We start from the raw sequence: 24,125 nt of genomic DNA, 5'->3' as shown, positions 1-24,125 counted from the left end.
CCTACTTAAAATGCAAACACATTAGGAAAATAAAATCCATTTTTACAGTTTTCCCCAAGGAGCAGGAGAATTATTAAATAAGAGCACTGGGAAAATGAATCAGGCAGTTGTAAGTGATTCACAGGTCACCATGGTGGCTGCACGTGGGTGTGCACACATACAGCACTCACTGTATCACACTTTTCTCTGGGGAAGTGGCAGTGAGCACAACAAAGCAACTTCCTGGGCTTTGCTCTGCTACCCCCCAGAAAAGTAAAAGAATTAAAAAGTTAATTTACTTTAAGGAAACATTTATGTTGCAAATGAATCAAGAAGCAGAGATGCTAAAGGTTCTTCCTCAACCATAAATTAACACCAGCAAACCACCTCCACATCTTCCCATCCCTGTCAGAATTTTACAAACACCATATCCTGTATGAGTAAGGTGTGGGCAAGAAAACCTTAATTTTGACTATATTAATTTCATGGTTTAAATTCACAACCCTCCAAATGTTTTTGCACATACAAGGCGTTAGCACTGTGCCTCCACAGTTAACATTTGCAAGGCATATTCCAGCCCACATCCCTGCTTATAACCTTTCACTGCTTTTCCAAATGAATTCCTTCTCAGGCTGAACTTTCTCACACTTAGTCAGAGCCCAAAGGGAAATATGTTTTTAAAAGATCAGATGAATCTTTTTTATTTATGGGGTTCTGAAATATTTACTCTGTTTTCCATCTTGGAAAAAAAAAATCATGCCACTTCCTTTTTTTTCCCCACTGTAACTGCAGTGGAAACACAGATGAGCATGGATGTACATCTGTGCCCAGCTGGTGAGTTTGAGGGCATCTGGCTGAGAAACTGGAAAGGAAAATGTTCTGTTTGCTGCCTGCATCATCCTCAGACCCAGTGAACATTAGTGACCCCTCCCACCAGCTGTCCTGTCTTAGCCCAGCACCCAGGTACACACAGTAAGTATGAGCAGCTACAAATGGGGAAGAAGAAAGTAAATTCAGGATGTATTTACATTAAATATATATACTATCAAATGTTCAAAAGTACTTCTTCTGAAGATCACTTTGGCACCTCTTGCCACCCTATTTATCCTTAAAAGCAGTTCTTTTTAACCCTGTGACACTGCAGCAGGTGCTGTGCATCCCTGCCTTCCTTGGGATTTGCTCCTGAGCTGCTCATCAGGCTGTGTGGTGGCATTGTGTGACAAATTCCAATGACCACATTTTGCTTCTCTTGCAGCCTGAGGGTGGTCTGAAACACCCAGATATATCCTCACCTGTGAGATGGTATTTGTGATTTTCAAAGATTACTTCCAAGCAAGGAAAAGGGGCTTAAAACAACAGAAAAGCCAAGAGACACAAAGAAAAATCAGGTTGTGTTATTTGGGATCAGTGGGGATTTTGGGGGATGTGGCCCAGGAGTTTGCAGTCTGTGGGGCTGGTCTTAGTGAGCATTAATGTTCTCTGACAGCTGCTCCTGTTTATGCCAGGATTTCAGGCACAAGGGAAGGAGGAGCCCAGGGATGCTCTGGGCTTACACACAGGATCTGTAGGCTGGGCTCTGCAGCATCTCCCAAAATGGGGAGGTCACTGGAGAGCTGTGCAGGATTACCCTGCTGCCAGGCTCAGCACTGGGATCTGCTTTTGAGGAGCAGCACAAAATCCAGCTGTGCCTCTTGAACAGAGCTGCAGGTACACAGGAGCAGGAAGTGGAGACAGAAGGGCTGGGATCTACCAGCAAACCACCATGAGTGGAATTCCAGCAAACCACCATGAGTGGTCTTCCAGCTTCCAGCAAATGCACCTGGATTGCCACAGGAAGAACTGCAGCAGCCCAGGCATGGAAGCACGCAGAGCAGTAGAACTGATTGCAGTGGAGCTCTTTTTGTAGTGGAGCTCTTTTTGTAGTGGAGCTCTTTTTGCAGTGGAGCTCTTTTTTAGTGGAGCTCTTTTTCCAGGCTGTTTTCCTGCCCATCCCCTGCATGGTGTCACAGTACAGCCTGGGAGCACAGCCTGCTTTAAAGTGCAGCTTGCTTGTGATGGTCCTCAAAAAAGGTGTCACCAGGGAAAAATCACACTCAACCCCCACTGTCAGCAAGCTGTCCTGATTCAGCCAGCCTGACTGACACGCTGGAGATCAAGGCTCCCAAAAGCACCACATCCTGATTCTTCCCACTTTTAACAGTGCTTTATTTAAAGAACCCAGGAATGGCAGGGCTCTCCCCTAGAATATCAATCAGCACTGCTCCCCGAGACTCCGGAATTCTCCCCTGGAAGAAGAACACTCATGAAGTTGCAGACCACTAACCAGACATACCTGAATTAATGCATCAGCTGTATTTTGAGATACCTTCAGCTTTTAGCAATCCTTCCCTGCCCACTTCCCTGTGCATTTTCTGGTTTCTTTCCCAGGGCACAGAACTGCAATCCAAGCGTTGTGCCCAGCACTAACTGGGCTGCAAGCCCAGGGACCTGCACTTTATTCCACTGACACTCACCCATTTGTGGCCTCTGGCAAGTCACTTTCTTTCTGTCCTTCTGTTTCCTGCCTGCCTACAGAATTCCAAACTCCTCTGGGAAGTGACCCCAGACTCAGCAGGCAAAGGGCTTAGAACTACCATGGACTGGGAGCACTACCTGCTGCATCTGTTAACATTTGGTATTGAAAGGCCTTTGCTGAGGTGAAATGAGGCAAGTGTCATATTAACATTTGCCAGAGCAACCTGAGTTCTGCCCTGGGCTGGTCTGAGGAGGCAGAGCACTGTAAGGAAGAGCAGCAGTGAGCAGGCAGAGCAAAGCTCCAGTGCCTACACACACTCAGGTGAACTTGATGGGCAACCCTAAAACTCAGCTCCCCTTCAAGCTCTGCAAGCCAGTTATGGTTACTCTGAAGATGCTCCTGTACGTAAGCTCCTCTTTCCTACAGAAAAGGATGGCACCACTCTCCAGCAGGCTGAATGCTGCAGCCACAGAATCAGAGTCTCAGGTGAGATAGGGTTGGAAGCGACCTCTAAAGATCACCTTGCCATGGCAGGGACACCTCCCACTGTCCCAGGCTGCTCCCAGCCCCAGTCTCCAACCTGGCCTTGGGCACTGCCAGGGATCCAGGGGCAGCCACAGCTGCTCTGGGCACCCTGTGCCAGGGCCTGCCCACCGTGCCAGGGAACAATTCCTCATTCCCAATATCCCATCCAGCCCTGCCCTCTGTGATTCTGTGCTTCTATATCTGTGTCCCCAACCTGGGACATGTCACTGAACACAACCCACTGAACACAGCCCACCCCAGAGCCTGGCACAGTGCAAACACCTGATCAGGTGAGAGGAGCTGCTGCCTCAGCCCTGTCCCTGCCCCCCATCTGGCCCCTGGGTTTATTCAGTGACCTGTCCTGGTGCCAAGAATGTCCTATGGAATGTGAGCAGCAGGAGGGAGACTGTTTGTTCCAGTTTGTAACTCCCCTAAACATGACTGGAATTCCCATGGAGAATGAGAGTGCAGACCCAGCCCAAACACCTTCCCTGAGCACTTCCCAGAGCCCAGAGCAAACCACACAGGCATATGAGCATCTCAGAAAAGACTTCCAGACTCTTCTATGGGAACAGCCAGTGACCAGGTATCAAACTAGCCACACCTGTCTAGGAAAAGATATTAAATTGACAATTTTTTTTCAAAATCACCCTCTTCTCTTCCTCGTCCCTGCCAGTTAAAGTTGGTAGCAGTCAGACAAGTCTCTTTAACACATTAGCATTGTGGGTTGCATTGTTTTCTTCTCTCTCATGTGGGAATTGTGGTCTTGGACCATGAGCCAAGGCTCAAAAAGGAGCTCCCAAAGCCATGCAGCCATGTCCCTGTGAGCACATCCCCTCCTCACCACCACAGAGCTGTGGCTCTTCAAGAATGCATCCAAAAAAATAAAGGGAGTCCCAGAGACACCATCTATTGACTATAAACCCCAAAGACTGAAAATAACCAACTAGATGCAGCAGTTTTTCCTCAAGTGAGTTTTCAAAGTGCTTTCCCAGCTGGAAAGTCTAAACACCACTGTCTCCTCTTTAGGCAGGCAGTGAACAAACAACAGCTCTCAGCTGAGTCCCAGCTGGCCCCACAGATCCCTTCCTCCCAGGAAGAAAAGGGCAGGATGGGCCCTCCCCAGGAGCCCTCAGAGCTGAAGGCCAGGGCACATTCCAGCACAGCCTCACCCTCATCAGTGCCTCATCCTCCTGCAGCCCAGGCTCACTCACACACCCGGACTTTGCTTCCCACACAGAGCTGGATGCTCCAGGGCAGCCCAGGGAGCACAGCACAGCAACTGAACCACAGCCCAGGTGCTCTGCACAGGCAGCAGCTGAAATGTCACCTGGCACACAGGGCTGCCTTCACCAACACTTCTTGGGTGACCACTGGTGGCTGTGAGTAACAGCTGCCTCCAGCAAGTGACCATGGAGAAAACCTGATCAGCTTTTCCATCCCTGCAGTTTGTGATGTGCACAAACATCACAAATGTGTGTAATGTGCTGTAATGTCATATAATGTGGTTATTATGTGAACTAATCCAGGACCCCACTGCTGGGCAAGGGACTCCTCACTCACAGGTTCAGGATGGATATAATCCATGCCCCACAGAGAAGCACAGGAGAGAAAACAACACCTTCCTGTATCCCTTAAATACTGAGAAATTTTGGGAGAGGGCAGCAAACCATGCCTGCAGAGACCATGAATATAGAGGTTCCCAATGAGATAGAAATAGCAGAGGAAGATTGGAACAATGCAGACATCTGTAAGAGAGAGGGTGTAAACAGCCAGACTGGGTCACAGAGACACAGCAGTGCAGCAGTGGGCAAAGCAAAAATAGCAGGAAAGGAAAGATAAATAAGAAATTCCTAAAATATAATGAGGAGCAAACAGACTGACGAGGAAACAAGAGAGCCATTGAGTGGAAAAATGAGAAGAGACATGCAGAAGCAACGAGGGTAGGCCAGGGATTTAACCCAGCCTCAGAGGGGAAGGCACAGGGAGAAGAGAGCTGAGTTGTTTCACTGCAGCACGAGGAGGGAAGAGGAAGATGGCTCTGTCAGGAAATTACAACCATGTGCACTTAGGCACAGCAGCACTGGCCCAGCAGTCCCACATCCACTCTGCAGGACAGGGGACATGTCCAGGCTGTCCCTCCAGCAGGGCATGGCCATGGTGGATCCTTCTTCCCCTTTCCCTACCCCACCATTCACCAGCTCCCAATTCTGCTGCCTGGGTTTTGCCTCCATCTCTTTCAGCTAGATGAGACTATTTTGGGATATGAGTGTGGCAGGTAAAAAGTAATTCCTGCACAAAGATGAAAGCATTTCCTGCCCCTCCTACTGCTCCATCTCCAGTGCCATCACAGCATCTCCTTGGGAGCCAGGAGTAGGGAGCAGCTGCTTCTTGCTTTTCTCTCCCAGACTTCTGTCCATGATGTTCCCTTCTCCCCCTCTCTCCAGGACCCAGACACCACAGAAGAGGCATTTACATCCACAAAAATCCTTCTATAGCTCCAACAACATCAAGTCTGCCCACACAGTAAAGGTGTGAGCCCTCATGTCTTTTTCTCTCTTCATGCCTCACTCTGCCCTATCTTTTCCAGCCAAAAAAGTTCCCACAACAGGTGGGAAGGGGAGAAGCTGACTTACAGAAAAAAGCAAATCTCTCTTTGCACAAGGTGCTTCCCAAGCTCTGTCAAAACTACCCAACACTCAATCAGCAAGCCCAGGATGTACACAGCCTAGCCCAGAACATAGCCATGGCTGCCAGCAAAATGCAGAGCAAGGGAGCCAGGAGATGAGCCAGGAAAGCCTCAAAGTAAGTAAAACACCAACAGGCAGCTGAGCAATGACTGCAAGAGAGACAACAAAGGAGGTGACAGGAGCCTGGGAAGGAGTCTCCATGCATAGAGCTGGACTCTGTCAAGGGAAAGGCTCAGCTGCAGAGCCCAGCCTCCCCTGTGAGCAGTACACTGTGTGTACACACTGATGTGGGATGGCTGCTTGCTACTGAGATGTTTCAGCTCAGGGCTGAGGATCTCCATTCCCCACCTGCAGTGAAGTCAGTCCTGCTTCCTTTTGCAGACAGAAAGCCAAGACCCCCTATGCTAATGCCAATTGTTCACCTATCACAGAACACAGTGAAGAAAGAGTTCAGAAAAGGTAGTCTGGTTGTACTTTTTATTTTTCTTTACTAATTATCTAACATTTCTATACCCACCCAAGGTAAGTTTGGTGCTTCCAAGCCGCTGTCTGCAACCACCAATGTTGGGAACTTACCTTTCCAGTGGGAACCATGGCTCTCACCTAACACATAGCAAAACCCAGGTGGGCAGAGACCTCAGGAGATCTCTGGTGTGACCTCCTGCTCAAAGCTGAGTCTGCTCCAAGCTCAGTCCTGGTTACTTGGGACTTTACCCAAACAGCCCCAACCTCTCTTCTCTCCATTTCATGCCCACTATCTCTCAGTTCTTCTCCTGTCACCGGGATCTGCCCGGTTCCACCTTCCCCCCACGCCTCACAGCGGCCATGAACGTGTCCCCAGCTCCCTCTGGTGCCACCTCTGCCCCGGCCCTCTCAGCCCTGGGCCGGCTCTGGCTCTCCCTCCCCGGGGCTGGGGCACACACCCCAAACTGCAGGTTCAGGGTTTAAGAACCATACAGGGCTGGACGCCGCTAGAGGCTGGCGGTGCCCTGCCCCTCCCCGGCAAAGGAGGCAGGGGGAGCTCCGCTCATGGTCCCCTCACAGCGCTCACCGGGCAGCTCCCGGGGCGCGGTGCCCCCATCGCGGGCGGGACAGCGACAACTGTCTGAGCTGCTGGGCCGTGAGGAGCACCCCCGTGCCTGACAGAGCCCAGGCCGTGAGGAGCGGCCCCGCCATGCCGTGAGAGACCCCGAGCCGTGCCCGCATCCCCGCCGTGCCCGCCCGCTCTGCCCCGCCGCCTCCCGCCGCCGCCATCTCCGCGGCGGGGCCGCCCCCTGCTGGCCGCGTGCGGTACGGCCGCGCCACAGCCCCGGCCCCACGGGGCCCTCGGGGAGCACACCCGGCCCCTCGCGCCCCGCTGTACTTACTGCCTTGTGAGGCTCCTTCCCCTGAGGCAGCTTCGGTGTCTGCAAAGAGAAAAAGCAGCGCTTAGATCCGCCGGCCGCGCTGCCCGGCCCCCACCGCCGCCCCGCTCGCTCCCTCGCTCTTCTCTCCGCAGCTCTGCCCGGCCCCTCACGGGACGGAGCGGGCCCTGAGGGGCTCACCGGGACCTCGAGGGCAGACATGGCCAACAAGGGCTCGTGGTCATATAATGCTCTGGGCTGGAAGGGACATTAAAGCCCATCTCGTGCCACCCCCTGCCATGGGCAGGAGCACCTTCCACTGTCCCAGGCTGCTCCAAGCCCCAGTGTCCAGCCTGGCCTTGGGCACTGCCAGGGATCCAGGGGCAGCCACAGCTGCTCTGGGCACCCTGTTTCCCACCTCCCAGGGATCAATTCCTTCCCCATATCTCATCCATCCCTGCCCTCTGGCACTGGGATCCATTCCCTGGGTCCTGTCCCTCCATGCCTTGTCCCCAGTCCCTCTCCAGCTCTCCTGGAGCCCCTTCAGGCCCTGGCAGGGGCTCTGAGCTCTCCCTGGAGCTTCTCCTCTCCAGGTGAGCATCCCCAGCTCTCCCAGCCTGGCTCCAGCCCTGGAGCAGCTCTGTGGCCTCCTCTGGACACAATTTTTTAATTGTGCAAGGCAAGTGCTGTGAACCCAGGAAAGCAAACGGTGAACAGTGCACCTGGCTCAGCTCCCATGGGATTTGGCACAGCCGGCTCCACCACCGTGCCTGCCCTCCCCAGGCAGTGATGGCAAAGCCTCCACGAGAGATGGGCCATAAGAATTCCCCCAGGGCGATTCTATCCTGAAGGCAGGGTGATTCTATCCTGAAGATTCTATTGCTGAAGGCAGATGGGAAAAGAAGGGAGAGAAAGCTCCCTCCACTGTCGTGTCTGGGACTGCAAGAAGCACACAGCAGAGATCATGTTCAAGCCCTAAATGAATGCAACAGGCAAAGCTGCGAGCTGGAAAACAAACCCCGAAGTTACAAGTCAAGTATCATAAACAATTAGGATTTCCAAGCCAGTTTGAAGTGTTTAATATTCATCCTAAATTACATATACTGTATGTCACATTACCTAATAATGTAACTGCGTTGCAAAATATTCCATATGTCTGTTGGAATGATGCTTGCACTGCACTGGAAACCACAGCTGCAGAATGGCACAGCATTTTTGAATTTAAAATTTTCAACCTCAAGTAATGAGCACTGTTTGCATTTAATTTCCTTATTTCTTAAAAATAATAAAAACAAATGATTGTGTGTTTGTGAATTTGTACATTTCTACTTGATTAACCTGCCTGATTAGATCATTCTTCTAGGCAATGGTATTAATTTGGCACGACTTCATAAACTCAGGGGCCAGATCAGAAACACTCAGTGATACTGCAGAACCTTGACAGCAAAGCCCAGGATTTTTCCACAGCTGCTACTTGTTTGAATTCTCACCCACCATTCAAGGAAAAGCAGCTATGGCACAATAGATTTATGCAAAATGCTGTCCTGGTGTTCACATGCAACAGCATGAACAAACCATAAAAGATATGCACTGTTTAAATAGCTTTAAAAAGTACTTTAGTCAAATTTAACAAGAATCAGGCAACACACAAAAATCTGAGGAACAGCCATTTCTGAACTGTGTCAAGAAATGTTGTTACTCTTAGTCATAGATAGACTAAAGTATTCATGAATTTAAAAATTACCAACTAAAAATCCCCTTACAGCCCACTCTATATCACCTTTGAGGTCAGACCAAGTAATTCCAGTTGTGAAACAAAAGACAAATTTCTGAGAAAGTTGCAAAAGTCAGTAAGAATAGGGAGGTGGGCAGGAAAATGGGCCAGTTAACTCCTTTGTCCCAAGAAGCTTTCTTCATTTCATTTGAGTATCTGCTGCAGACTGGGAAATGTGCACAGTAAAATGGATGTTGGGATGTAGGGCAGAGGCCAAAAAACCTCCCCAAAATAATCTGATATTCTCAGTAACAAATAAACAAATGAACCTCAACTTTCCATGGCTCAGGAACACCATCTCTCCTCTACTAGTTTTCTACTCCTCACCTCAAAATCCTTTCAGTGACAGAACCACTTTAACTCAGACTCCAAAAAATGTGCGCTTTGGAAAAAAGCATTTTTCCATATTCACCATTTGAATGAGTCATCTTCCTTTTCATATTTTTTGAATTGAGCAGAACTCATTCTTGGAAAACATTAATCTGAAACTTGAAAAGCTTTGAGAAGTTTTTAACTGGTGAAAATCAAAACTTGGCCTGAAGAATCCAGCCCTGCTCAGAGCATCCAGGATCTGTTCTGGTGAGGGCAGCTCAGCCCTCGGCTGGCACAGCCCTGTGGGGAGGACATGGAGAGCTGAGGGGCTTGGAGGGAGGCAATGCAACAACTTATAATGTAAATAAATAATAATGGAAAACAACTTGAGCAAAATCATCAGTCAGCCCAGAAAAGCTTATCTGGAAACAGAGAACTTCCACCAATTCTTGGGTTAGAGGCGATATATCCTGCGAGGGTTAAACTCGAGCCTTGCTCTTTTCTTTCTTTGCTTTTGGAAGAATTCTCCTTTGGGTACAAATCTCCCTTGCTTGGCCTCAGCCCAGAGGTTTATAAATTTGCTGTTTGAAAGTCTAATAAAGCAATTTCAGCCTTTTTTTTTTTTTTGGTAGTTATCTAAAAGTGAAATAATTTTCCTGACTCAAAACATGCAGATGCTTTGCTGCTCATGTTGCTTAAACACGACCCAACTGTACAAAGCAGAACTTTCTAGCTGACTAACTCCTGAAGGCAATCCAAACCTTTTAATGACCTGAAAAACCCCACACAGCTAAAATAAAAGCACTGTAAGCAAAACATTTTGAAGCCCTGGGTTGCGTGTAGGCGCAGCAGTAACATTTGGGACAGAGCCTTCCATCGGCACCGGGAACGCGCAGCCCCTCCGCTCCAGCTGAACTCCAGCAGGAGAAGGAGCCGGGATCCTGCAGGGCTGCACAGCAGCTCACAAAGGAGCCTTTCAGCTCCACAACATAACTTTTTTGTTGGGTTTCTTCTTTATTTTATTTGTGAGTTTTGGGGAGGCAAAGGGGAAGGAACACAACCTTTTCCTTTGTTCCTCGGTGAAACGTAGCGGGGAAGTTTCTTACCTACGTTTCTGGTTCTTTGCAGAACCCTTACACGGGGATTTCCATGCCTGGATCTCAGCTTTTGGGGGAAAGCAGAATGGGAACTTGTTCCTGCGAGGCAGCACGTCCTGAAGCAGAGCTGCCTCAGAATTCTGCAAACTGCCAGAGCACTCGCTGCCTGAATTCTCCAGCCAATGCTCAGCACCACAGGGAAGGCTCAATAAACAAAGAAAATGCCCTGTTTTATAACATAAACTCCCCTGCTTTGAAGGCAGACAAGAAAAGAAATCAGCCTCAAGAACACGGGTCACCTCCAACGCAGCTTGTCTGCCACAGGGAGCTGGAGTGGAGGCAGGTGCAGCTATAAAAAAATCCAGAAAATTTCTCAAAAAAATGCTCATTGCAAAGAAAAATGTGACGTTGCCAGGGTGAAACTCTTCATGTGGAACTGAACAGCTCAAAGGATGAGAAGACAGTAAGTTCTGCACAGTGTAAGAGAAGCAGTGGATAAGGACAGACTGACTGCACGAGCAGAGAGGGTGACAGACCTTCCCCCTGCTGTAAGGCTCAGGTGGGCCCTGGACACAAAAACCAGCTCAGAAATAACTCAGATCAAAGCAAGGACAACTAGAGGCCCCCAAATGTTGCATTTTGTGTCACTGAGTGGTGACAGACAGGCTGATGACACAAATGTTTTGTTCTGCCACAAAGGTCCAAAGCAGATCAACACCAGTTTCTCTGCTCTCTCCTGGCCTGAGCCTTTTCTGTCTCCTGCTCTGTCACCTGCAGCACCTCCCCAGGGCCCATTAGTGACACAGGACCCACACAGACAAGCAGAGAGCAGAGGGGTTGGGGTGTATCCTTCAGCAAATCACAAACAGCAGCTATTGCTGCTGGAATGGCCAAAAAACCTAAAGAGAAGAAAGGAGCCTCAGTTTGTTCTAGCTCCTGTGATGCTGAGCTGGGGAGTCTCCCAGGATTGGGAAAGGCAGATGTTACGTGACTGATGGGTGGCCAGACCTTGGGAAAACCATGGCTGGCACCATCCTGCCAAGAGGGAATCCAGGTTCTGCCACTGCAGTCTGGCTCCCCCCTTTCTGCCCAGCCAGAAAGAAACGACTGAAAGATTCAGGACTGGAGTTTCTGGCAGCTGAGAACTGCACAGGCTGGGCCAAGGGAGCTCACATTGCAGTGCTTCGAGGAAAGCAGCCCTGGGAGAGCTGGCTGCCAGTGCCCTGGCACTGGATCTGAGACACAGACTGGAGATCCCTGGAGAACAGCAACGTGCAGTGTTGCACCCTCAGTGCAGCCATCCCACCATGTTATCCTGTTTGTCCCCTGGGGCAGCACCAGCCCCTTCTCCTCTGTGAAGCCTTGGGACAATAAAAGTATCTTTCACAAAAATCCGCTTCATTCCTGCAGTCTTCTGCCATCCCAGCACCATTTCTGGTCCAGTCCATGCACAGCTCACACTGGATAATACCACACAGGGCTTTCCTCCAAAAAATCCTTCCTTCTTTTTTCCTACCCATCCTTAACCCTTCACTGCAGGTTATTCCTCTGCAGCCAGGCACACTCTGCCCAGTGCCTCAGCTCCCTGGGAGAATCCCACTGCCTGAGCTGCATCATGTTTGCAGTTTCATTCCTTGCTGAAGAGTGTAGATGAATAAATAACTCATTTGTATTTTTATTGTCTTAAAGCAATTTGAATGCACTTTAAATGTAACTACTACATGAATCCACTTACAGTAACATAAACCAACACTTTCTAAGTATCACAGATATAAATTCTGTTTCTCCACCACTGATGTGAGAATTAGTGATAAATTTCCACATTCAGAATTTTCATCTTCTGCAACTACACAGGACAAAGACCTTGGAAGCAAAAGGTAAAGTCGTGTCCACTGAGTTCATGTCAAAACTATGGATATCAAATGTACAGGTCTATGTTGATGCACCCATATAATTTAATATATTGCTTAATTTTATTATCAAAATATAAATGAATACAAATTAATTAGATCACACACTAGGAGGTGACATCCTACTAACAGAGCTCCTAAAATTCCAGCTGAATTAAAGATCCCATGGTGCTTGGGGAAGAGAAGTAAAATAAAAGCAACTCTTGTCCCACATTTAAATACTACAATTATTATTGCAAAATTGTTGCAATGCTGTGATGTAATGGTGAAACATATCCCTGTTATTTTAGGATTTTTTCCTTAAGCTGCAGAGTGAAGCTACTTGAAGCTACGTTTAAAGGACTTTAAGGAATTTTGTTGGTATTTGGAAAAGAAATACCAGCATGGAAAAACAATTCTGTGTACCAGAAGTACAGAAGCAGCTCTGTGATATTAAACAGCACACAAGGAATATGCAACCATGCAATTAAGGATGTGTTATGAGACTGTGACAAACTCTGAACACTTCTCAGCTGTGCATGTGCTGACTTTTGAGAGTTTGAGCATTTAAAACTTGATATTAGCCTTCATTATTCCTGGATTTTCAACCACTGGTTACACCTGAGGAGCTAAAGCAGATGCTCCTGCCAGCCTGGCACAGTGACTCCAGTGCTCACCTCAGGGACAGGTGACAAACCCAGAGAAAGGCTCAGGGGGAGCTGGTTTGCAGTCCCTGCTGTTCTGGTATTTCAGAGCTCCAAATCCTGCAAACTACACTTTGATTGAATAAACCACCTCAAACTTTCACATTTCTGCAATTAAGCAACATTGGATTGCTCAGTCTTACAGAAACCCCAGATCAAGCCACTCCTGACCAAGCACGAGACCTTTCACACACACAGTGCACTTGGGAAGTGACCTCAGCTGACAGCAGGGGCACAGGGGCAGCTCAAGGAGCATTTTGATTAGAACATAAAAATACAGCAGTCACAATGCCCATATCTGATTTATATCCTCCCAGGCTAACTTCTCAGGGGTGGATGGAACTCCCAGCTGGGCAGGAGCGCTGAGCACCTCAGGGAGATGCCACCACACTGCTGGCACTGGGACCTGCCAAGCAAAACTCTGTGATCTGAGCACACAGAGATGCCCCTCAACAGCCCTGGGCAGTAAATACTGCCCTGAACACAGGAGCTGCTCCTGACCTGGGGAGAAATATTGCTGGAATTAAGAGCCACAAAGCTGAGACAGCCCCAACTTTTAACACTGGGCCCCTCTCAGTGGGAAGCCCAGAGAAGAATTACTGGTGACCAGGGAAGCAGCAGAGCAACCTTCAAGACCTTCCTGAAAATAGACCTAAAATCACAGAATATCCTGGAGGGGACCCTCCAGGATCATCCAGGTGTCCAGCCCCTGTCCCTGCCCAGATCCCCCACCCTGGGCACCCCTGGCAGCGCTGTCCAAAGGCTCCTGGAGCTCTGGCAGCCTCGGGGCCGTGCCCATTCCCTGGGCAGCCTGGGCAGTGCCAGCACCCTCTGGGGGCAGAGCCTTGCCCTGAGCTCCAGCCTGACCCTCCCCTGAACCTGCATTATCCCAGGATTCCCGAGATTGCAGCAGACTGAGATACCTCTGTGTGCTCGCACGTGGGTCTGGAAACAGTTGTAATACTTGTACTTCTTCCCACATATTCCACACTCGTAAGAGCCTGAAAAACAAGAGAGAGAAGCACACATCACCATGAGAGATCAGGGAAAACAGCCTCCCTGCACATTGGTCCATAAACTGCGAGCAAAAGGGTGCACTTGACAGCAAAGTCATTTTTGGACTGTTCATGGAGATAAATGCAGGAAATCACTCTCCCAGACACTATTCTGTCTGTCAGTCTCATTTAAGATTTCTTGGCATATTACCCTGAACTTACATTTTCAGTGTATCTTTTTAACTTTGCTAACGTGAAAGGGCCACTCTCAAAATAGCCTGACTTATAATTTTATAATAATGACTAATGTTTCCTATGGACAGAAATAACCTTGAATTACTTTTCAGTAAGTTCCTAGTAGCTGGGAAAAAATCCTTTTCAACTGAAAAAAGAAGGCAATATGTTATCTTGAGGCCTGGAGTTTTCAAAATTTCTCAAGAAATGCACAATGTACAAATTTCCCAAGAAGCCCACAGAGATTTGGTAAATATCCACCCAGAGGAAACCAAATAGATACAAATAGAACTTTTGCCCTTTTTAAGGAAAAGCACATGACCACAGTAGTCCCTCTTCTCAATTTGTGTCTCTAATTCCAGAAAACACACATCTGCAAACAGTCATTTGAAATGAAACCAGAGGAAAAGAGCTGGGAGAACCATTTGTAATGATGAAGTTATGCCATGAATTTAGACTCTTTTGTTATTGAACAGGCAGACAGAAATTTCCTTAGATTTGTTACTTGAGTTGATTCAATCTCTTTTTTTCCCACTTGACTTTGCTGCACAGTTTATAAATTCACTTTCCAGGCTCTTATTTGCAGAATGCACTGCATTTCTTAACTGTCCACCAGAGCTGTGGAACTGGGATCCCCTTGGTGCTCTTTGGAGAGAGTGAGAGCATCACTTGAATGAAGAGGAGGTGGGAGAAAAAAGGGCTGAATAAATTTGGTATGAATGCAGAATTTCATTTCCATGCACATTTCCTCACACGACCTTGAAACAATCTTTTCCTGACCATGCCAAACAGCAAAAGTCAGGGAGGAGCCACAAACAAGAACAAAACCATTGACACACACCCAGATAAACATTCCCAAATGCATTTCACAGCAATACTCACCTGGAGCTACTCAAAGTGAGCTCTAGCCAGGAACAAACCAGGGTGCAGTCTGAACACACTATGCCCACGGTCCTTTTACCCTTCCCATGTCCCATTCTTAAAAATTGGGAAGAAATCACCCCCCTGAGAGTGTCAGAGCCCTGAGCTCCCTGCCCATCACTGGTAGCACCACCTGGGGCTGTGTCCTGGGCTGGGGAGGCTCCTTTGTCACTGATGCTGAAAGAGGCCACTCGCCACAGTCCGATACACCAGAGTACCCAGCTGAAAAAATGCTCCCATATTCTGATAGCACAGGCACTGATCTGCTCCAGAGCATTTTTATTATCACAGCTCACTGTATTTTATAGAGATATCAGCTGTGGGACAGTCACCACCTGCGGTCACTCCTCACAGGCTGCCTGGTGAAACCTGGGCTGTCAGCAGGTCAGCAGCGTCTGCCAGCCCTCACTCACTCCCATGCTCAAGGACTGATTCTTTTCACCACCAACCTCCACAATTCTCTTATGAAAACTCTTGGAGCTGGAGCCCCAAAGCAGCAGATGAGAGCACTCACCATGCCCTGGGCCCTGCAAACAGGAGCCCTGAGCACAGCTGCGGTTCAGCTGAACCAACAGCAGGATGTGACTGATGCCCACCCACATCCCAGCAGTGCTGGCTGCACATGGAGCACTGGGAAGAGTGGGAATGGCTCCAGAGAAGGCCACTGAGTTAATCACAGGGCTGGAGCCCTCAGAGGCCCTTCCAGGGCCTAAAGGGGCTCCAGGAGAGCTGGAGAGGGACTGGGGACAAGGGATGGAGGGACAGGACCCAGGGAATGGCTCCCACTGCCAGAGGGCAGGGCTGGATGGGATATTGGGAATTGGGAATTGTTCCCTGGCAGGGTGGGCAGGCCCTGGCACAGGGTGCCCAGAGCAGCTGTGGCTGCCCCTGGATCCCTGGCAGTGCCCAAGGCCAGGCTGGGCAGGGCTGGGAGCAGCCTGGGACAGTGGGAGGTGTCCCTGCCATGGAGGTTCCCTTCCAGCCCAAAGCACTCTGTGATTCTGTGAGTTGGTGCAAACAGGTCAAACACAGTGAGGGGCTCTAGGCTGAGTTTTCTCCCCCATTTTTATTGTATTTCCTACTTCCTCTGGAGACAGTCTATGGCACATAAATGCACTGTGCAGCTCTCCAAGAAGGTCAGCAGTGCAGGTAACTGTGCAGTGCCTTCCCTCTGCACTGTGAACCCAAGCAGGGGCTGCAGCCCTCATGCAGGGGCTGTGCTGGACACCAGGGGCAGGAGCTGAGGGACCATGTGTGCCAGGCCAGGGCTTCTGTGCAGGTGTCCTGGAGCTGCCAGGTCTCAAGTGGAACCCAGGGAAGGTTGGATTCAGCTTTGAGGGGGACACCTGCACTCACCCTCTGCCCACAGGTGGTAGAGCAGTGGCCCAGGAGCACAGGGACTTGGGGAGGGTGTGAGGGAGCTGTGTTACAGACCTGATGCAGAGACACAGCTCAGCAGCCACAGCTGTGTGCTCAGCTCACCACAGGCCCTTATGTTAGAGAAAGGAGGGGTGACTTGCCAAAAAAATGGGTTGTTAGAGGGGAGGAAAGGTGAAGAGGAGGAAGAAGGACATCACTGTGTGTTAAGGCCTTGCAGGGAACATGCCCAGGTGGCCTTGGACACCAGCAGTGAGGTCCTTGTCACTCAGGGTGTGTCATGCAGGTGGGGAAGGTTTGGGGTTAGTTGGTGCACTCGGGTGGGCCAGGCTTTTCCTGAGCCTTGCAGCTGGAATCTGGGCAATGCACCCATTGCTTCCAGAGCTTCCTTTGCTCCCTGAGCCCTGGTTAGACTTTCACACCCTTCCATCACATACCGGACGTGTATCTCAATGCATGGTCAAAAATCCAGGTCCCTGAATATCGATTTCGTGTATATCCAACGGAAGAGTCACGTTCCACTGCTTTTCCATCTAAATTGTGCAAAAAGAAATCAGAAAAAAGCCCTTAAAGTGGATGCATTTCCAAGGAATAATGATGGCTGAAGCCTATTAAAAATTTCCAAGACCCATCTGTCCCTGTGGCTTCCTGACAAGATGTCAGAGGTCTCACAGAATTTCATAAGGCTTCTGCAGTACTATTTTACCTCACCAGGGAGAATCCAAAGTGCTCTTGAATTTCATATGCTGAGCAGCTCAGCAAGTGAAATATCAGCACCATGGCATGAACCCAATGTGTGCATGGGAGGTGGACAGAGAGGCTCAGAGCAGAAGGATTCTCTCTTCACTCTGTCTCAGAAACATTTCTGATTTAATGCATTACTGGAAAAGTCCTCTCCAAAATGTTCCTTGTAAAGCACCAGATTGGGAGAGCAGATTGAGAGCTTAAGGAGTCTTGCATCAAACTTCTCCTGATCAGCTCACAGATAACTCAGCCTTCCAGGACACAAATACTGATCTGATGCTATTCCCAACAGGAGGAAAAGATCCACATCTCATAAACAGTCTTCCCCTCTTTCTCCCCAGTTACAACAGAAGTGTAACTGGGAGAGAGCTTTGCTTTTCCTCTCCTCTCCAGACAGCTCCATGGGACTTCTGTGCCTGTCTGCCCTGACTTCCCTGCCCTGAGAAGGATCCACGTGCTGTGGCTCTTCAAGTGCCCCTGGCCTGAGGTCAGCACGTGAATCTTGCCAGAAGAAAGCAGTGAAGAACGGGGAATGTGGCACCCCTGAGCTGGGCAGGGCAGGAACCCCCACCCCAGGGCTGGGACACCTGGGGTACCCTGGGGGTGCAGGGGGTGCAGGGGACAGCTGCAGGGGGTGCAGCTGCTGGCTCCACAGCAGCTGCAGCTGACAGGAGCCAGCTGAGAGCCAACCTCTCCTCTTGGGATGCCAGAGAGGGACCCCACAGGACTGAAAGACTTCTGTGGAAAAGCAGCTGAAAGGAAAATGGCCCAAACCCACCAACAGCTCTTTGGCTGGGGACCGTGGCCACTGTCCCCAACCATCCCACCCAGTACAGCCCCTTCCATCCCCCACAGGGTTTGGGATGCTCCACACGGATGGAGGCAGAGTCTGGAGTGCTGGGAGAGACAGGAGCTAGTGCAAAGAGGAGGCAAAAAACACAAGGCCTGGTTTGATGTAAACACTGCAAGGGAATAGCAGCAACTGAGCTGGGAATCCCTTTTATAAATTGCTCCAAGTAACAACTAAAATATAAATAGAGCAGATGTGTGACTCAGAAAAGAGACGTAAATCTTGTAATGTGCATTTCAGCCACGTCCCAAGGCTGAGCCCTGCAGGAAAACTGTCACTTGGAGCCACGTGTGCCCCTCAGCACCCTGGTCCCAGCTCAGACACATCCCCCATTTAACCAACTGTCCCCAGCACCCCCTGAAGGGAGACAGGCTGGGGGTTGGCAATTCCACACAGGAGAGGGGTTCATTCACCCCTGAGTCACCACTTCATCAGGATTTGTTATTAAAACAACCATTGTCAACAGCTCCAGTCTCAGCTGCCCCGATGAAGGTGAATAAAATCCTGCCAAAGCCTCGCCTGTCTGCATGGAGGAGGGGATTCATGTACAGGGCAAGGACAGCTCCTGGAAGTGCTGGGAGCAGCAGCAGAGTCACAAAGCCTTTGCTCCAGAGGCAGGAGGCACCAGCAGGTCACACTTCTGGGCTGCTCCAGTGCAGCAGCTGGAATGGCCAGTGAGGAGCTGGAATGGCCAGTGAAGAGCTGGAATGGCCAGTGAAGAGTTGGAATGGCCAGTGAGGAGCTGGAATGGCCAGTGAAGAGCTGGAATGGCCAGTGAAGAGCTGGAATGGCCAGTGAGGAGCTGGAATGGCCAGTGAAGAGCTAGAATGGCCAGTGAAGAGCTGGAATGGCCAGTGAGGAGCTGGAATGGCCAGTGAAGAGCTGGAATGGCCAGTGAAGAGCTGGAATGGCCAGTGAGGAGCTGGAATGGCCAGTGAAGAGCTAGAATGGCCAGTGAAGAGCTGGAATGGCCAGTGAAGAGTTGGAATGGCCAGTGAGGAGTTGGAATGGCCAGTGGGGCAGCTGGAATGGCCAGTGGAGCAGCTGGAATGGCCAGTGAGGAGCTGGAATGGCCAGTGGGGCAGCTGGAATGGCCAGTGCAGCAGTGGCACATGAGGCACATTCCTGGTGTGAGGTCCCCTGGTGTGTGCAGAGATGGGCACAGTGCCTGTGTGTGATCCCATGGGGGACAGAGCTCAGCAAACACAAGGAGCTGGCACCACGGGCTGTGCACACAGCACAGGACCCGATGGCCAGACAGGAGCTATTCAGAGCCACCTCCCCAAAAACGAGGGTCATGTCAATGGCAGACAGGGGCACCTCCAGGGCTCTGTTCACAAAGGAATTGGCACCAACCCCATCACCTCCACACCAAACTGCCTTTAAGGAAGCCCAGGCTTTACAATGATCAATACAATGTGTGTTCCACTAGAAAATGCCCTTCCAGACAGAAGCTCTCCAGTTTATCTGGCTTTCAACCACCACTTGTGGCTGGTCAGTGATTCTGTCCCTCTCCCCACAGTGTCCATATATTGTGAGTGTCCCTTCACACCAGTGTGTCCCCAACACTCCACAGGGAATCACAGAATCACAGAACTGTGGAACAGCCTGAACTAAAAGGACCCCCCAGCCCAGCCCCTGTCCCTGCCCAGCCCCCCCAGCAGCCCCACCCTGTCCACCCCTGGCAGCGCTGCCCAAAGGCTCCTGGAGCTCTGGCAGCCTCGGGGCCGTGCCCATTCCCTGGGCAGCCTGGGCAGTGCCAGCACCCTCTGGGGGCAGAGCCTTGCCCTGAGCTCCAGCCTGAGCTGCCCTGGCCCAGCCCCAGCCGTGCCCTGGCTCCTGTCCCTGTCCCAGAGCAGAGATGGGAGCTGCAGCCCTGCTGAGCTCTGCCCTCTGCTCTGCTGCAGCTGAACAACCACAGAGCCCTCAGCTGCTCCTCACTGGCTTCCCCTCCAGTCCACCCAAGTCAGTCAGAGCCAAAGCCCCCTCCCCACTGCACAGCCAAGCTCAGCTGGAAACCAGCACTGCCAGGGGACACTGACTGCAGAGCAGCTGCTGCTGCCCAGCCAGGAGCTGTGGGGAGAAGAGCATCCTGTGGGACAGACACCCAAGCTGCAGATGCTTTCTCCAAGGGCTGGTGGCCTTGGCTGGAGGAGAAGCTCCCATTGCTGCCCATCAGTCATAGCCTCACCTCTCCCTCCCAGGGCAGCAGGGATGCTTTTCAGCTTTGCCCATGTAAGGATCAAGAGTTGCAGAGGCACAAAAACTCTGAAAATACACAGAGTATTTCTTCCAAATTGTCAAGTCTTCATGTCAGAAATAGTTCTGGACTTCTTAGGCTTTCCCTAGACCTGCACAGACAGCACTGACCTCCTGCCCTGCTGCTCTTAGTGGCTGTCCTGTGGTGGAAAGGAGGACAGGAAGAACAATGATTCTGAGACAATCACCAGCTAAGGACATCTCCTGGGTTTCCTTCCAGCAGTAATGATAATGTTGATAATGATCAACAAAACCCAGGAGGAAATCCAACACCAATTCCTCTTTTCTCTCCTCCTGCAGGACAAACCAACCCCAAGTGCAATGCTGGGCAGCTCAAATCAGCCTTCTCCTGAGTCCCTTAAAGGAAACCTGGTCCAACTGCTCTTCCTTCTTTTTATTAGCAAGTGTCTTTGGATCTCAGAGACACTGCAGGGACCTGTTCCAGGCCAGGGACAACAGAGACAGGGCAAGAGCTGTGCCTTGCCAGGTTCCCACAGGAAGCCCCTTCCCTGGAGCAGGAGGAGAGGACAGTTTGATGTTCACAGAAAAAAGCAAAAGCTTCTTCTCATCACAGCAGGAGGTGGGGTGGGGACAGGAAGCACTGTTTTGAACAGGGCACACCACAGCCAGGCCAGAGTCAAAAGTTTTCCCATAACTGAGAAGTGATCAGGAAAACAAACAAACAGCAACCTGTAAAACCTGCTCTTGAGCTCAGACTCATTTACTGAAAGCATCTTCATTCCTCAGAGCAACTTTCCTCAAAACATGTCATCAGGTTCTCAGGCTTCCCTTTCCAAGTTCCTCATCTATGTCAAACACACCCCCAGCCCTGGGCTCACCTGGTGCTGCAGGTGACTGATGGGCAAGTCCCTGAACACGCCAAAAGAAGAGAAGGAGCTTTTTGTTTCAGATCTTGGCTGAGCCTTTAGGGGCAGCCAGATGCAAACAGACACAGAAGGTCAATAATCCTGAGCCAGGACCCAAGGCTGATGTTCACCCTGGAGCTGAGTGTCCAGAGCCTCCCCTGTCCCCAGAGCCCCTGAGGGATGGTGGCCGTGCCTCACCGAGCGTCTGCTGGTTGCGCACGCCGCCGATGACCACGCAGATCTCCGCAGGCACGTCCCCCGGCCCGTCCTTGATGTTCTTCTTGGAATCTTTGGTGTCATCCTGCCAGATCACCTCCTCGATGTAGTCATCTGGTACCTCTGTCTTCACTTTCACCTCAGTCATCATTCCAGCCTCTTCACTGGGGGAGGACTGAGATGTCACTGAGTCGGAGCCCTCGGCTTTGGGGCTCTGCGGGCTCCTCTTCAAACACTCCCTGAGGGGGAAAGAGAGGAGACAATGTGAATCTTCAATGGCAAGTGCTCTTTTTGTCATCACCAGGACCTAATTCAAGGTGTTCTGGTTTATGCAGGTTATTTAAAAGAAGAATATTAATGTATGTCTGCCATACATGATAAGTAATTAAAATTTAACTGGACAAAAGCGGTAAAATTATTTGCTAGTAATGAAAATAACCTTAATCATCACAAACAACAGTAGTGCTCATAAACACACTGGATCCCTGAAGAAGAGCACAGAACTTGCCCTGGTTGCCAGCAGGCCATGGGCACAGCTCCAGCAGTTCTGCCTGCAGGTGTTTTGCCAACACAAGTCCATACACACAAAGCCATATTCTCTGTGGCACTTGGGGACATGGCCACTGCTGGACCTGGCACTGCTGAATTCAGTTTGACTTGATGATCTTCAAGATCTTTTCCAACCTAAATGAGTCTATGATTCCCTGACATTTTTAATTTGGAGCAATCTCCACCCTCCATCGCATCCTCTCTTTTATCCCTCCAAGCAACCTGACATGCCCTGGTATTCAGAGACTTTACTGAACATACACAGTGCTGATCAAAGGGGATCATCTAGAGGATGAGATGAGGATATTTAGGGAAACTACAATGTTACGGACAGATACAACTGTTTGGGATGACAGGGAGAGCCTGATAGAGGGGGAAAGGCAGAGGGGCTCCACTTTACTCAGACCAGGTTAAACAGCATGTGTTTTCATCTGGGAAAGAAGAGCTAGGAATTTCTGGGAGAAAACAATCTAAAATATTCAAAACCCTTTAAGAAAAGGAAACTGGACACCTCAAAGCTGTAAAACAACATCAAGAGGTGCTGTAGTAGCAAAAGACAAAGGGGGTGTGAGCCCACCAGAGAAGGATGTGGGAATAAGCCAGGGGAGCTCCTTTAGCACCACTCATTATGGACCCTCAATTTTTTATACAGGTTATTAATACACTCCACCATGCAATACAAAGATAAAATAATTGCTGGTTCAGTTTATGCAGAAATCAGAACTAAATATATAATGGCTCAGACTAGCCAGAAACAGAAACCACTGTGACATATTTAGAGTCATGTAAACACTGGGAACAGCCAAAGGCATTTGAAAATGTTTTAAGCAGAAGTAACAAAATAAAATGAAAAATAGGCTGAACTTATGGATGATCATTAGATTGTGCAACAGTGACAGCGAAAAAAATCCCATTGCTTGGAACATCATAAAGTTTGTCAGGACAAAATATGAATTACAGTGTTAGAAAATTACACAACTGTCAGTGGGTTCTGACACAGATCATGGAGCTTGCAGAGGAACCAGGATGGTGCAACTGGAGGTGAAAGTGTGGAGCTCCTGGGAGGTCAGGGATGAGGGGAGCAGAGGAACAGAGAGAACAATCCTCCAGTAATGACTGCCCAACCTCCCACACGGACATGGAGTCACTGTTTCAAACTGGGTCAGGCACATCCTATTGCCAGAGATTTTATTATTCATCCCTTCATTCTCATTATGGAATGAAATGTACAATTAATAGCCCCAAACAGAGAGAATTAGCCTTGACCTGCCTTCCCACTCATTTCCTGCCTTCTCACATATACTCCTCCCTGCCATGCTCCCAAAATCATACAGGGCTCTTACAAGTGAGAAAGATGGATTGAGACAGAGAAGATGTGGTTGAGATCCAGACAGGCTTTATGGTAATATTATTGGGTGAGGCTCATCCATCTCAGCCACCAGGGCATGGCTCAGCACCCTTCCAAGGGAAGGCAGTGAGCACAGAATACTCAGGGATCAGCAAAGAGTGGGACTGATTGCAGATCAATCAAACCCAGAGGGTGTGAAATGCAAAACACTGATAAAGGCAAGTAAGGTAGATAGGAAAATGTTTCCTTCCTCATTGAGGGCTGTGGAGGAAGATCAAAGTCAGGGCAGTTCCCTGGGAGGCTGGAGGTGGGAGAGGCAGTGAGAGCTCAGTTATCCATGGCAAAGCCAGGGAACTGCCAGTCCTGGGCAAAGCAACAGGAAAATCCAGGCACGAGCCAAGTGATCTGGGATTAGAGCTGATACCAGTGAGACTGAGGCTAGAGCCTTCTGAGGAGATTATAAAAGGGGCAAGAATACAAGGACTTTCTGATGATGCCAGCTTTGCATGGGTCACATTCAAACACAAACCAAATCAGCAACAGGCCCCGTGCTGCAAGGCAAAGCTGTTCTCCATGTGCACTGCTCCTGAACAGAGAGGAATTTCCACAGGACTCCTGGAATGGTTTATGTGGGACAGATTTATTCATGCTCTGGAATTAAATTAAACATCACTGTTGCTAAAAATGATGGGTGGAGCCATGGATGGTTGGAGAGCAAAGCTGTGAACAGGACACTGCACCAGTGGATCCCTCTCTCCACAGCTGGCTGTGCCCAAGACCAGAGGCTGCAGCACAGACAAGTGCAGGACTGGGGATGCACCCACATGGTACTGCAGCCACAGAGAGCCACGCTCTGAGCTGAAGGAATGACCACATTTTCAGTTCAGGTGCCCAAGATGGAAGGAGGAGATAATTTTCTCCCCGTCTGAAGCTGTGGT

At 49.8% G+C, this 24,125-nt stretch overlaps 1 protein-coding gene across 7 annotated transcripts in view; it reads right to left on the bottom strand.

Annotated features, from left to right (window-relative positions):
• The window catches only part of ZNF618 (zinc finger protein 618), a 146,038-nt gene that overhangs the window by 44,209 nt on the left and 77,704 nt on the right, over nucleotides 1-24,125 (bottom strand). For 4 of the 7 annotated variants that reach the window (XM_054284103.1, XM_054284106.1, XM_054284105.1 and 1 more), the window contains exons 3-6: nucleotides 21,273-21,529; nucleotides 16,793-16,888; nucleotides 13,752-13,829; nucleotides 7,077-7,115 (exon numbers count right to left, since the gene is read on the bottom strand). In XM_054284103.1, the coding sequence (XP_054140078.1) occupies nucleotides 7,077-7,115; nucleotides 13,752-13,829; nucleotides 16,793-16,888; nucleotides 21,273-21,529 (470 nt within the window). The remainder of the gene's footprint in view (nucleotides 1-7,076; nucleotides 7,116-13,751; nucleotides 13,830-16,792; nucleotides 16,889-21,272; nucleotides 21,530-24,125) is intronic. The other 3 variants (XM_054284108.1, XM_054284109.1, XM_054284110.1) reach the window with 1 other exon arrangement.

This window comes from Melozone crissalis, unplaced genomic scaffold (genome assembly GCF_028551555.1).
Source record: "Melozone crissalis strain CALT ecotype California unplaced genomic scaffold, PUWL_Pcris_2 ptg000041l_1, whole genome shotgun sequence".
Taxonomy (NCBI): domain Eukaryota; kingdom Metazoa; phylum Chordata; class Aves; order Passeriformes; family Passerellidae; genus Melozone; species Melozone crissalis.
The sequence above is the reverse complement of the archived record's forward strand: the minus strand, read 5'-3'. Positions and strand labels throughout refer to the sequence as shown.